The sequence below is a fragment of the Apis mellifera genome, linkage group LG4 (genome assembly GCF_003254395.2).
Source record: "Apis mellifera strain DH4 linkage group LG4, Amel_HAv3.1, whole genome shotgun sequence".
NCBI classification, from domain to species: domain Eukaryota; kingdom Metazoa; phylum Arthropoda; class Insecta; order Hymenoptera; family Apidae; genus Apis; species Apis mellifera.
The window spans coordinates 7,497,940-7,513,806 of record NC_037641.1 but is presented as its reverse complement, the minus strand read 5'-3'; the positions used below and the strand labels follow the sequence as shown (position 1 = coordinate 7,513,806).

At 35.6% G+C, this 15,867-nt stretch overlaps 1 protein-coding gene across 1 annotated transcript in view; it reads right to left on the bottom strand.

The window, feature by feature from the left end:
• Positions 1-15,867, bottom strand: part of LOC412801 (mediator of RNA polymerase II transcription subunit 12) — a 479,417-nt gene that overhangs the window by 52,134 nt on the left and 411,416 nt on the right. The window contains exon 5 of the mRNA XM_396254.7: positions 641-775. Within this exon, the coding sequence (XP_396254.6) occupies positions 641-775 (135 nt within the window). The remainder of the gene's footprint in view (positions 1-640; positions 776-15,867) is intronic.

The following is a 15,867-nucleotide window of genomic DNA, read 5'->3' as shown; positions in this document are numbered from 1 at the left end:
CGAAAAGAAGGCGAACAATGGCCGCCGGCACGACGGTGAACGACTCACTTTGTTGCTTTCACTGCGAAACTTTTCTCGTCCACGCCACTTTTAAGGAAGTTTCGTGAAGAACAGTAACGGCAATCATTGGGATAGAGGGGAACTGGAGGGGGGGGGGGGAGGGCCGATTCTTGTTCTTGCCCGTTCGACCGAGTCATCGTCGAGCTTTTTCTCTCTCTTCTTTCTTTTCCCTCTTCTAGGGAATTAAAAAAGATTTTTTTTTTCCTTTTTTTTTTTAAGGTACGATTTTGCTACGCCACCTCGCGGATTCTTCGTAGAAATATCATCGAATAATTAAGGAATTGTGAAGGTTATGATTTAATAAAATCAGGAATTAGATGTAGCTAGATTAGATATTAGATGTAACGATTGATTGATGAATTGATTAAGCGGGAAATGCTAATTTAGATATGAAATTTGTATTAGGTAGATGCGAATTATTAGTGAGATTTCGAGGAGGATTCGTTGGAAGTAGTGGATATTTTAATACGATTAATTTTATGAGATAAAATCATCGTTGTCTTCGTTCTCGCAACTTGTGGAATTTTCTTGTGGATAAAAAAGAGAGATTAATTTTTTTATTAATCGAAAAATTACTCACATGTTCTGTGTTTATAGCAGCACCGTCACGAATATCTTGATGATCGGTACCGGAACCATTGACCATACCAGATCCGGTGCCAGCACTTCCGCTTCCTTTTCCACCCACACCGCCAGCTGGTGTTTGTGGCAAGCTCTGAAAAAGAAAAAAAGAAAGATATTAGAATAATTAATTTGTACACAATTTTTTTTTTAATTAAAAACAGTTTTTATAATTGTATTTATTATTTTTTGTTAAATCTAAGAGAAACATTTAAATACAATATATGTAATATACTTGAGTTTATTTTATTAATAATAATTCGTTTTATAATGTTTGCCAGAATAACGAAAGGTAAGATATTTTTCTTGTTTTCTCCTTGTTTTTCATCTACGGGCAATCTGTATCTCTAAAGTATAATTTGTCTACTGTTTCATCCGCAGAAAATCAATCTTCGTTCCACGGAATCGAAGATAAACAAAAAGAACCAGTTTTTTTTAAAGCAATCTGGAATTGAAACAGTGAAAACAGATATAAAACACGATGTTCATAACTTTGTCTACTTCTTGTCGTTGATATATTCTTCGTTGATACTTTTTAATAAAAATTTGGTTCCAGTATCCTCCTAAAGTAATTGATTAAATCGTTCTCCGATTTAATTAATTATCCGTCATCTCATCTCGTCATCCATTTAGTCCTTAATTTTAAAAACAATTCGGATGATTCTCGATTAACAAATATTAATATTCATACAAAATTACTCTTGATTCCTAATAAATATTTAGGTAAAAAAAATAAATAAAATCTCAACGTAATTTAAAAAAAAAATAACAACAAATATATAATAATTTAGAAAACTTACTTTCTTAAGATCACGTCACAATTAATTAAATCTATCGTAACAATTAATATGGAAGAAAAAGAAAAAAGAAAGAAGAAATTAAACTATTCACATGTAATCATTAGCTAAAAAATTCTTCTTTTTTTCTCATCGAATGTCGTCCGCTCTTGAATTCTACTTCAGCGAGATTTATAAGCGACAACGAAAAAACCAGGAGAAAATAAGACGGCATGCAAAAATTACAGCGGCACGATTTAACGTTTCAAATTACCAGAGGGAAGGGGGGCAAAGAAAAATCCCAACCACAGCGCCGTCTCTTCCTGTCTGCGGAATCCGCGTTGAAATCTTGTCTCGATTTTGCCCCTTTCACCCCTTTCGTCTCTTTTATTCGAAAAATCTTTCCTCCTGTTTCGCCCTCGGCTTTCTCCGTGCCCTATTCCGTGAAGCTTTTACGGGACGGATTAGATGGTGCAAAGATGGTCGTAAAGGGAAATTTCGTCGAACGTGTTTGCTCGTTCTTGCCCATTCCCTCTGAAGCCAGATATATAATGTTGGCGAAGAATTTTCACGATCACGATTCCATCGATCTTGTTTCGAAAATTTGATAATTTTTCCTTTTTGTAGAAACTTTAAGAATTTGGAATAAACTTTAAAAATTTGGAATAAATCGTTTGTGACTGATTAAAGAAATGTGATCAGTTAATAGTCAGGGGAGAATGTTGTTTAAATTTGCTAAGAAATTTTAATCAGGAATGCGCACAAATAATTTTTTAATTATTTCGTTAAATGAATAAGAAATTATTTTTCTTGTATAGTAAATTTTTATACGATAAAAGATAAACATTAAAACAGTACAAATTACATTTTGCAAAAATTATTAAATATAACTATAGATCATCTGTAATAATAGATAAATAATAAAATAATAAGTTCAGTTATTCTTCAAAATTACATTTTGCGAGCCATGAATGCGTTCCACCTGCTTCCAACAAATTTCCCTATAACGTTTGGGGAATTCTGTGTTTACGAATAAAATATATTAACAGCACTTTAATATGTTTAATAATGGACTATCGGTTATCTCGAACTATTAATTGCACCAACTTATCGAGCAATGACATCACTCGAAACCTAATTAATGGGGATAGTAAGTATGGTGTAATTAGATAGAAATATATGATATGAAATATTGAGTAAAATTATAGCAAATGCTAGTTAGAAATTAATTAGCATCTACTATTAGCATCCACTCGTTCCATTTATTTGATAAATTGTTACGAAGAAATTATTTTACAGAGAAGAGAATTTCTGTAATTTTGAGTTTAATTATAGAGAATAAAATAAAATTTAATATCAGTTATCATCATAAATTTATAAAAGATACATTACACGAAACAATTTATGAGAGCTCGAGAATAAAAGAATACGAAATTACACTTTTGTATCCAACTTGCGAACAAACATATACAAGAATTTTAAATTTCACGCTTTGTACATATTATTTAGTGGAGAGAGAGAACCGAGATCTCCACGAAATGTGGTTTTCTCGCCACAATCTACCTGCAGAAAGGATTAAACATATAAATACGAAAGCAAGCTCCAAATTAACAAAATTTTTTCCCTATTTAACAATCTGTACGAGCATTATGAAAACTCGTTTATTATGAGAAATAACACCGTCTCATAAGTGTAATTTCACATTAAAAACATTTATTATACCTTCATTGCAAAAGGCTTAGATGAAACTTATCTTTTGATGAAAATAAAATTCAACGAATTGTGCTTCAACTTCTTGAAACGAGAATAAAAGAAAAAAGAAAAAGGAAGTGCCTCGGATTTCTTGAAGAACCACTTCAAATGTTGTTTAAACTTTATCAAAAAAACTTCTAGTAGTCTTGGACATAAAACCAGGAATTCTCTTTCTCTTTTTTTGACATCTTTTAACCATGTCAAGATCCTTTAATCTCTTCTCTTAATGAAATTCTCAATGATACTTTTAACTTCTTGCACGAAGAAACACACTTAATTTCAAAAAAGAAAAAAAAAAAAATTTGATCTTCGTATCAAATCCCTTACTCCTAAAGAAATTGATCAAATCACGATTAATGACGGATTCAAAAAACCGTGTTTACGACTTCACCACGCGATCCAATCGATAATTTTTAAGGGTCCAAGAGAAAAGGCTCGTAATTACAAGAGTGATATGAAATTCCACGAAATTTTGGCACGCAATATCGGTTTAATGACGCCTTTTAATGAAGAATTATGACACGCTCGTTAGATCGCTCGTCAACGAAAATTTTTTTTATTTTCTGGCATTAATAACGATCGATCGATTTCAGTCGAGAAAAAAAAGGAAAAACACAATCGTGATACGCCAGGACGTGATGTCGTTTGGCAACTGATATTTTAATTGCATCCCTCTCTCACCCCTTCCATTATACATGTACATTATTTTTCGGCAAACAAGATTAATTATCGCTTGAATCGAAGATCGTTCACGAAGAAAAGAATCACGGATCAATGAGAATGAGAACATAGATGCTGATTCGTTGGAAAATATTTTTATTACCTCGTTGAACAGTCACGATTGCATTAATATATTTAATTACATTTCCTTTATATAAAAGGAAAGAATAACAATTGTTTGAAATTTAAGAATTACTAGATCAATGAAAATTTATTTATAGAAAATTTAAATGTATCCAATCTAAAGAATGAGATAAAACAGATCGTTATTTCTATGGTAACAATATCTATCAAATTAGATATAGTATTAAAGATTATAAATTAAAATAAAAATAAATAAAAAATGGCATGCACAATAAAAGATATCAAAATTATTTTACATAAATTGAATATCGTTAAACTTCGTGCAATATCTCTTGCCAAATTAAATATTTAGATCGCACGTCGATCTGATAAATAAAAAAATAAATGCACGAAAAATGATATAATTGAAGAGGAAATTGCAGAATGGATATCTGTCGAATTTGATTGAAACGGAACTCCCAACGATTGGAGAATGAAAAAGAAAATTTAATCAAACATATGTTGTATTGTATTCAGTTCCCCGATACACAAGATTGTTATAATACATATATATATACATAGTATATATATATATATATCCTGACACAAAGATTGCAATATCGATCAAATGAACAGAAAATAGAAAGAGCTTGTGCTTTGATCTGACGCGGAAGAATAGACTCGCCAATCAATCCACAGTTCAACATGACATTTCGCATCAGTGGTGTTACACATTCTATACAGATGAATTAATACACGAAATACAACGAATTCCCTCTGTTCTAATTGCGACCCACGTATCCTGTTCCTGAATTAAAAAGGAAGAGAGAAGGAAAAAAGAATACAAGAACTTCCTTTTCATTACACAAAAATGTTCAAAATAATTCTTCTTCTTCGTTCCAATGTAAAATTCAATGCGATCAACTATTACCAATTTTCCAAGTTCAAACAATACCATAATACTTCTCCCCAAAAAAACAGAACTCAGACAAGAAAATCCACAAAATCCACAGAAAAATCTGAACGATTTCAATTCAATTCCGACAAAAGTGGTTCAAAAAAACGAAGGAGTACTCGGTAATTACGAAATCAAGAATCACGTAAAAACCAATCCATTAGCGTTTCTCAGGTATCCGTTCATTCCAGATGAGCTGTAATTCACCTTCGGATGCTGGAAACCCGGGCTCGAAACGCGAATTTAATCGCTATCGTTCGGTGGAGAAGAAAAAAAAAAAAATCGGGATACACGCGCGATCACAAAACACGGATCTTGTAATCATAAACGGATAATCATAAAATCGATAACAAACGGTTCCTGGGTCGCGAGAAAATAGGAAGGAAGGAGAAAGACTGAGGACGACCTGGATCACTTCCATTAAAAACGCTTTCAAGAATGAGGAAGGGGGAGGGGAGAGTCGCGAGTCGATAAAACGATATTTGGCCTTCCTTAATGGAACGTGGCCGATCGAATGGCACTTTGAAGGGGTGGGGAAGGGGGGAGGGAGGGCGCGAGGCTCGAACAAGTGGAAGGAAACGAAACAGGGAGGAGGAGGAGGAATCCGTGACGTTGGAGCCACGAGCGACAGTGGTGTCGAAAGCGAGGAGGCCTTCCTCGGTCGCCACCCCCTTTTCTACTCCTCCTCCTCCTCCTCCTCCTCCCTCCTCCTCCCTCCAGTTCCTATCCAGTTGGCTTTTATTTCGTGTATTGGTAATAGCATGGAGTGGTTCGTCTCTATCAAAGTAATAGAGGCTCGAAGACCCTTTAAGTGACGTTCGCCACTTTACGATCGCTCTTTATAGATCTCTACCTCCCTCCCCCGCACCCTTTATTCCACGCTCGATCCACCTCCTTGGTATCTTTTATCGAAGGGATAAGAAGAAGAAAAAAAAAAATAAAAATAAAAGCAAGGAAGGAAGAAACGCAACGAAGGCAACTTTTACCTCAGTCGGATAACATTTCTTTTCTCTTTGTTTTTTCCTCGGAGGAAACGATGGTTGATAATAAAATATTAAGATGGTATAATCGAAGAGGTATTTGAAAGTGACGTTCGATTCAAAAATCCCCAGTCTCTACGAAAAAGAAACACGAAATCAGTAACGCTTAGAAGATATTTCTACAACTCGTGACGATATCGACCATTATTTTTTTCTCCACCAGGAAAAGCAGGTTTCGCTTCGACGACGAAACGTTTCCTCTTCCGCAACCCCCGAGCAAGCTCGTATCACAGGGAGAACAAGCTCGAAGCTCGCCCCTCGTCTGATCCCTCTTTGATGCCTGTTCGCGTGTTTCTTATTTTGCGGGAGATCGGGAACGGTGGATGGATCTCCTTTCGCTCGGCCGGATGTTTTCGTAACTTCCGCGTGCCGCATTCGAGCGGATGCCTGCTGTTTTTCTCCCTCTCTCTCTCTCTCTCTCTCTATCTCTTTCCCCAGGCCACATCCGCAACGCCTGCTTTAATTATTGCGCCGTCTACGCCGTTCCGGAAAAATTCATTCCCGCTTCCGCCCGTCCACGCTCGAAGCGTTCGCCCATTGGATAAAGCGGAGAAGGCACGTTTTAGCTTTTTAACGCTTTCGAAATTTTTCGCCTTGAAAAATTTGTGCGATCGCTCCTCCGATTTTTTTCCTTCTTTTTTTTTTTTTTTCGTGAAGCGCGAGTAGATATCTGTCGACAATTAATTTGAGAAAGGAATTTTAGAGAAGAGATGAGGAATAATTTAGAGATTTGTAGATCATTTAAAAGTTTTTGGATGAAAGATTGAAATATGGATGTATGTTTTAATAAATTAATAATAATTGTTGAGAAAATATATTTATCTACTGTGTGAAATTGAATAGATTTTATTTCAAGAAGTTATCTTTTAAAATATACAACATATGTAACCCGACGATACGAGAAAAGAGAATGGAATAATATAAGGTATGGAGAAGTGTTGTTTTAAGTTTGAAACAGGTTATTTTAGAAAATGCAAGTTGAATGTACCTAGGTTGTTTCTAGTATTACTACCTGGCTTGGAAAATTTATCGTTCGACTATTTATATTGCGAGTGTAGTACAGCGTGATAAAAAGTGATTCGATTTATTAGAGAAGTTTCTCTCAAGAAACTTCTTCCTCTTCTCGGACAACTTTTCTTGAACGTTCCTTCTTTAAATGTCCTTTGAAAAATGGAATGGATAATCCTTAAAGTTTTCCATACAAAAATCACAATTGATAACCCGTAATAAATCCTTCGTAAAGAAAATTAAAATATTACCCTTATGATAAAAAAAATCTCACCAATTTGTGAGTTCGAGATTGAAGAGGAAGTTTCATTTCATTTTGCAAATATTACAAAAGGAAAAAAAAGAAATGTAAATCAAATCCACGCGATAAACATCGACACGTCTCCTCTCGTATTTTTAAAAAAGTACTCGTCAAACGAGTCTAAACAAGAAATGGAACGATTCGATTCAGCGTTTCGGATTCAATCTTCCTATTTATCGCTGACCACGATCCATTATTTCCTGCAACACTTTCGTGTCTTTCGTTGTATATATGATTATATATGTAGATTGGATCGTTTCGAAGTTATGGCTTTTCGATAAGCGAGACAACACACTTCTTACGAGATTATATCTCGTGGACGAGAAGAGTGGAGAGAAGTGTGTGCATGTATACGAAACGTACAATGGAAAGTTGGTCCGTCGGTCGCAACGAGAATCTCTCAATTTCCTGATCCAGAAATTCGAGGAAAAATATAATAAATTCGATGTCCAACCGTGAACGAAGGAGAATGATACATCGAGAAACTTGGATTTGGTTCGAGTATATAGAAATATTCATCTCATTGTCATGGATCACCTCTCAAAAGGAGATTTGTTATTTCTGCGGATAAGAAGAGAAACGTATATATTATTTATCCCATCATTTCCATCCTGTATTTTCATTCCTAGATCTAGAATTCAAATTACATAGCATAGGATTTTAAAAATTAGAATTTACAATTATAAATCATTAGTAACATTTCTTAATTTAATTTTAAAAATTAATCTCAATTATATTTTTCACCATAACTCACATTACACAGTTAAAAGTCTGTCCACAAAATGTCTACAAATTCTATATTTTTACTACATTTTACTACGATCTTCAAGAACGCGTTCGAAATTTTCCGATTCAATCCTCAGGCAGATCGACCGACGAATTTTCGTCCACATCGACCCTCTATCCTGCATGCAACGCCCCTTGATCTTTCTCCGCGTGTTCCCGCACCCGTGGCGCAACGATTCGTCTTTATCAGACGTTGTAAAAGCAAAGAGCGACGTTGGTTGCGGTCGCATAACCGAGAATTCACCGTCGAAACTGAATTTCCCCCGAAAGTGCAGGCTAAAAGAGCAGGTAACTCGTTTCTCTGAAACTTCCTGTCGGTTCCTGAGGGCGGGAAAAAGAGTGGAAGGCCGCCCAAAGAGAGAATCGAAAGAATCTTTGCTCCCAGGATTAACTCGACAGTGAATATATTTATTCGAGTGAAGTCTATGGATATCATATTCGTTCAAATATTGGAGATTTCAGGAATCACGTTATGTGCTTGTCTTGTCTATGATTGATAGATTTAAAGTTTTGACGATTCACGTTTTGTTTGCATCGAATCTTCGTTTATTTTTCACCTGATAATTTTATGTTCCAATGATTAAAATTGCACTTGTAAAATTGATTAAAGAAAATGCAAGAATCATTCATGTTATTCATCAATGAAAGACAGAATCGATGCTGTTGTTCATTCATTCTCTTTTCTACAGAGTTATTTATTGTTAACGTCTTGTATATCAAACACGAAAATTCATTTCGAAAAAATTTAATGACATTTACCTTTCTTTTTTAGACATCAATTAAATAATTTTTCGAATCGTAAAATAATGAAATCTAGAAATTAGAATTGCAATGCTTTTTATCAAAAATTTTAACTTACAAATAACATTGTATTTATATCGAATATGTGATTAATTAATGAAAATCCTTTTTAATTTAAAGAATAATCCTTTAATTAAAAATAATTTACGTTTCGTGCTTCCTCCCTCTTTCTCTTTCTTTCTTTCTCTCCCCTCTCTCTCTCTTTCTCTCATTCTTAATTCTAAATTCTATTTCTCGTTCGAAGTGAAGATCCATTATTCAATTTGTACACGTAGCTCGTACAATTCATTCTACTTCACCAAGTTTCTTTCTTTTTTTTTTTTAGCTCGCTTAAGAAAATTGTTATTTGCGGCACGAAACATCGTGACACGGCGAACCTTGAGAGGGTTGAAATTATTTTTCAACCTCGTCAGAGGGGGGAGAGGGTTGATCGCCGTAGAGTGGCTCGAAGGTGTTACCAACGCACGACAGACGCTTAAGGCTAATGACTTTCAGCGTCGCGTTATGAATTTTAATGAGATTCATAATTACGCAGCTGCTCGCGCCTTCCACTTCGCGAAACGAATTAAAGATAAAGGGGGTGGGGAGGCGATCAATCACTCGAATCCTCTTTCATTCTTTCATCACATTCTTTCCTCTTGCTCGAAAACATTACCAACTTTTCACTTCTTCGAAAGTGTATATATATATATATATATATTCTTCCCGAACAGAGGAAAGCTTCCACGTGACGTTTACTCGTCTGGTTCGCGTGTCACATTTACGGGATGAAATATACGGGATCTAAATTGAGGTATATGGACGCGATAAATGGCGCGTTCGAAGTTTAATATTTCATAAGTTGGCGAAGGGAAATTTATTATTGACAGTGCGCCGATGGAAAATAGACTGTTGCGCGAATTTAATGTTGTTCGCATCAAACTCGCGGGTAATTTATATTTGGTATATGTAAATTCGACGAGATATTATAATTATAAAGCCGGTGGATGTTTAAACATTGTTTCAGATATTGTTATTTTTTTTATAAATTATAAAATGTTGAATTTATTTACGTTAAAAAAATGTAAATATCTTCAGTATTGAAATTCATATTCATATACAGATTTTCGAAGTGTGATGAGTTCTTTGATGCGAATCGAGCGACGATCACTCGATCAAAATTGCATAAATTAATCCCAGGCCATTGTTCTACCCGAGCCGCGGGTAGAAATTAACTCGTTATCAGCGATTTCTGGTCACACAGATATTCCAGAATCCCTTGCTGCTCGTGCAGATTTCTCATTAAGATCCTCCTCGAATCACTGTCGACGATCCAAGGATGTAAAATACGATGGCGAGTAAAATTCTGCCTTCTCGATATGGAATAAAAGTTTCTTGCTTTTCGCTTGAAAATGGAATAAAATTTCAGGGTTGAAGATGGAGAAATCCTCTTGCTAATCCATCTGCTCGACATCCTAGTCGTAGGTTATAGAATGGTAGGTCACGACTTCGAGATTAATCCTTTTTCGAATCGATAATGAAACTTTACTATCGATAATCATCCAATTTCATATTCGTTGATAAACATACTGTTTCAGGTGTACGTTTGAATCGATACGTTAAACGTTATCTGCGTAATCTAATCTGTGTAACTTTCAATACATACGTGGTAACAGTGTATTATTTCACGAGTTAGTTAAATATGTACATATCGTTTCATGAATATTTAAATACACGTGTCTTATTTCGCGTGTATTTAATTACACGTGTATGTGTATTAATATATTCATATATCTCGTATATTTATTTAAGTAATACACGCGGATTTTTATACTTTTTTTAATCTCGAAACGTGAAACTATATATTTTCATCCCATTGATATTCTATATTTTAAAAATTATTTAAATTAAAAGAGGAAAATTCGTTGTTAATTAAATACGTATTATGTGTTTTTAATATACTTTTGAAATAATGATTTTTAATATTCAACAGTGGTTTGAAGAAGGATCGAACTCGTTGGCAGAGAAAACGGGGATGTCGTCGACTGTCTTGGCGAACTGTGAAAGTTTAATTACCTGTAAAGCGTGCGAACCAAGGGGTCGACGAGGCGTTAAAATTGTTAAGAAATTTTGCGACCTCGACGAACCGTAAAACGTACGACGATTTTTTTCCTTTTTTTTTTCTCTCTCTCTCTCTCTCTCTACATGTTAATTACTCGCGTGCGAATAATCGGATCGTGGAAAGTTAATGGTAAATCCAGCGAGAAGGATTTCAGTATTTTGGTTCGTTTCTTCTTAATATGAGAATGCTTTTTGGGGTGAATTTTTTAAAATACTGCGAATTTATTCGAATTTCTTTAAAAAAAAAAAAAAGAAATAAGAAATTATAATTTACATTTTTATTTTTAAGAATTGTTTGAATAATACTTGAACTTCGTTACATGTTTCAAAAATACAGTAGTATCTTCTTTTTCATAATTCCTAAAATAGTAATAAATAATCGATTTACCACCAATACTAAAAGATTCTTAAATATATATAAATTTCCACCACAAATTGGACATATTCTACAAATATTTTAAACCGAAATGCAACGATACACCATTTGAAAAGTCTTCGAGAAATATCGGTGGGTGTAATTTTCGTAATTTTCATCCCCTTCACTCGCTGCTCGCACCGTGGAATCGTGCAATTTGCAGCGCGTGCTATTTCCATCGCGCGTTTCGCCCTCTGTTTTTACCCTGTTGGCGAGCAGCAGGCGGCTGCGCCTAAAGTGAACTTCCCGACTCAACTGAAATATCCGTTATGATCCGAGTCCTCGTTGAATGGAGAAAGGGGGATGCGGAAATAAGGAGTAAAGTGCGAACGTGCCTGTACAAGGGGAACTACGTGTGGGTGGAAGATAAGTAGTCGAAGGCGGGATGAACAAGTTTAGTGGATGAATTTAGAGAATTCACTTGGACGAATAGCATTATCGATGAGTATTAAAAATGTATCGCATATTTTTCGTTTATTTGTATTTGTATGAATATCTTTATAAAAATTAGAAGAACTTTGAATCTCTATAATTTAAGTGATGAACAGAGTGACTTTTGAACAACAGATCGTTAGAAGAAGAAAATCTTGTACTTTAAATATGATTTCTGATTCCAAAAATATCATTATATACAAAATGAAAGTAATTTTTGATCATTCACTCTAAATTTGATTAAATTCTATTAAAATTAGGGAAACTTTGAACCTTTATAACTTCGAAGATAATTGTTTCCTGTAAATAAATGAATGATCGTTAGAAACGTGGAAATTTACTTTAAAATACATTAAAATACTTTACGATTTATGTCGATAGGATTTTCAGTTCTCGAGATATTGCGAACAAAAGGGTAATTTAGTATCTTCGTCTTTGTTGTTTATTTTTCATTCGCACTTCGTCTCACTGATCTATCTCAAAGTCCAGACAAATGACAGACGTGATTCCTAGAAAAATGCAGTATATACGTTTCCAGGAGAAAGTATAGATCACTGGACTAGGCATTCTCCATTCACAAACCTCATATCTACTCTTAATTACTTTTAAAAATTTTTATATCACTTGATTAAGATAAAACAAAGCGTTCTTCTTTTCGTTTTTTTATGAGAAAATTCAAAATCTCATTCATGAATTTAACAAGTATTTTCTTTTTACATTAATCGAATATTTGAACACATTTTCACAGCGGTAATCCGTTTACTAAAGACATTTACACCACTATCGAAGAAAAACCAACCCTAAAATATTCAAACTTCCTTTTTTTCTCGACACTTTCTTTCGCGACACTATCAACAAGCGCTAAACGCCAGGCCATAAATCAGTTTACACGCTTAATCATCCCCTCCCCGCAAGCCGACCACGCAGCAACCCTTGACGCTCTCCCGACTCGACTGAGTTCACCTTATCAAGATCTTAATTAACATATTACGGAAACCGCGCCTCTTCCGCAAGACCTCGGCCAAAGCGCCGAGATATCCGCGTTACTATATCCACCGCCTGGCAACAGACAAATAAGCCTTCGAATGAACGTGAGCGAGCGAGAACTTGTACGACACCACCACTTGGAATAAAATATGAAAATCCTGACATCCCGAGGATACCGATCCCTTCCCTTCTCTCTGTCCAAGAGAGAGGAAGTGCAGAAACAGACTATAAACGATTTCCACGGTAAACATTTGCCCATAGCTCACGCTTGCAGCTGCGGTTCAAGTTAAATTGCCTTCAAAATTGCAACCCCTCCCACGGCGTTGTAATGGTAACCTCCCCGGCCACCGACTCGGATCGTTCGCATAAATTTCAACCCCGGCTCAGCCCTCGTGCCAGAACTCGCGCGCCAGCTTGGCCGCGTCGGTAATTGAGCGATGATAACGATAAACAGGGAGTTTTATGTTGATCCAACGCGACGATCGCGGCGACGAGCCGTGGCGATTCACGCGGCGAGGACTTCCGCTCGTTGATCTTGTTTGCAAGCTGTTTGGAATTCTCTCTCTCTCTCTCTCTCTTTCTCTCTGCGAATCTTGCTACTCTTACGTTTCTTTTCGTTTAATAATTTTTTTTTATTATTTTCTTTTTTGAGCGTATTGGAGTTTCTGAGGATGTAATTTTTTATTATTTTTAAAGAGCTTTGATAGAAAGATTTCTTCATCAGCCACGTTCGTTTGTTCGAAACGTTTCAGAGGGGAGAAACTCGCGAGGATTATTAGCGATTTTAAATTTTTTCATTTTGTGGAATTTAAGTTAATGATTTAACGTGTTTCAACGGCGAGGGGGATTAAACGTTCCTTCTTGACGCGCGTGCACGGATCAAAGATGATTAAGGGAAGCGATATCAAAGTTGTAAAGAGGAGGTGTATATACAGTGTATATTGGCCTATAAAAAAATACATTCAGTATGGGTAATTACTATGATAGCTGATTCCACGATAGCGTATTAAAAACTTTTGCTGCTTATGGGAAAGCCAATATCAACTTAACTTTTCATGTTTGTGTAGGAGAATGAAGGGATATTTCAATTAACTGTAAAATCGAAAAGAAAAAAAAAAGAGGGAATAAGAATCTTTAATAATAAATAATTCTTCTTTTGAAGATGAAATCAATATAATGAACGTTTGTAAATTGCAATCATTTAAATTATTTAAGATCGAATTAAGATTGTTTCAGACACATTTTGGATAACTAAAAAAAAAAACAAAAAGAAATATATCATTGCTTATTCGTCCCTTGCAAAGCTGTAAATATGACATCGTATTTTCTGGTTAACTTCCCAGTAAGACAAATATCCCCGGGCTGATCACGCAAATAGGAGTAGAGCGATTTATTTGCATTAATCAAAAGGAAACAAAGACGACGGAACATCGATATGCGCAAGGAAAAGTATGAAATATTTCTGTATGCGAGACGACGACTGGCCTTATCCTTAGACTGATTCCGAAAATCATATCATTTTTCTGTATTCCGCCCGTAGAATAGAGTAAAATAGAGAATTATTTCCCCCATTATTTCACTATATACTTCCTTTTACTTTTCTCTACCGATAATATCTCTTTAATGATGGAACAAAATTCTAAATTGAAATTGTATTTAAAGAAAAATCTGTTAATCTATAAATGTGTACAAAATAATAATAGTCATAGTACTAAATGTAACTTCAAAAATCTAAAAACTATTATTTTTCAATTTTATAACTCCTCCATTCATTCTCCATCTTATACTTTCTCTCATTTACTCTATCTAATTTCATCATCAATGAATTTGTTTCGAATTCATTCATATCCACTTTTCAACTCTTTCGTCCCTTCCACGCTCAAAAAAAAAAAAAAACGAAACAAAACAGTCCATCTTCAACAATGAACCAAGAAAAAAAAACGTAACGAAAGCAACCACCTCTCTCCGGGACAAAACCATCGGGTTCAAGTGCACCCAAATCCCCCGAGAGAGAGTGGCCGCGATAAGGACTTCCTGGTGTCCAATTAGAGAAGGAAAATCCGTTTAATGTCCACGAGATGGGAGGCAAAATATACCCCGTGACGAAGTGTCGTATTCTAGAATAAAGGGACACTCGGCTTTATATTTAGCATTTCGTGGACGCCTGAGTCTGATGTCCGCCCGTTCGTGGTTCCGCCAAGATACTCGAGACAACGTCCATCCTGGTGGAATGGGAGGGAGGGGAAGAAGTCGAAGGGAGGAAGACGAGCACGTAGGGCGCGAGTGAAGTGGACAATGGGGGGTGTTCCGTCGGGGAGTACAAAAGCTCTTGTGTCGAAACCAGCCGAGGTATATATATCCCTCGTCTTGGAAACAGGGCCTCCGAGGGATTTCGGAGTAATAAGACACCGGGATGTATCGAGGGAACAGAAATTTCGAGCAACGAGGGTTGTAAGTTAAAAATTAACAGCAATTTGAACAATTGGAATGACTTACGTCCACTTCGAGGGGGCGAATAATTTATGTGGTTCGTTCATCCTCCAGTGTTTTTCTTTTTTTAATTTTTTTTTTTTTTGCGATTCGAGGAAGAGTTCGAAGAGTTCGAGGTTTCTTTGGGAGTTGGAGAGGAATACGTTGGGAGGGCGAGATTGGAGGATGATGAGAAATTGAAGCGGATCGATTACTTTGGCCGGTTTAATTTGTTTCATTCGTTCGAACAGAGGAATGTAATTTTTTCTTTTATTTTCGTGCGACGAAAATAGGATATTGGAACTGTGGTATTTGTCTCTATGAAAATTTGATACACGATTGATCGACAGTCATGCGAAATCAATTGTGCCGTATTGTGTTTCACTCATTCGCTCAGGTCCGCGAACAACGCCCATTTAGCTTTCCATCTCTATGGAGCAATTCTAGCCAGTCTATAAAATTAGCATATATATATATATGTGCGTACTATAACCTGTTTCCTCGAATGTTCGAATGCACGAAAATCAAGATTAAGTGTAATGGCCGTGATAGATTTACGCCGTGTTCGTTTCATTTCCGGG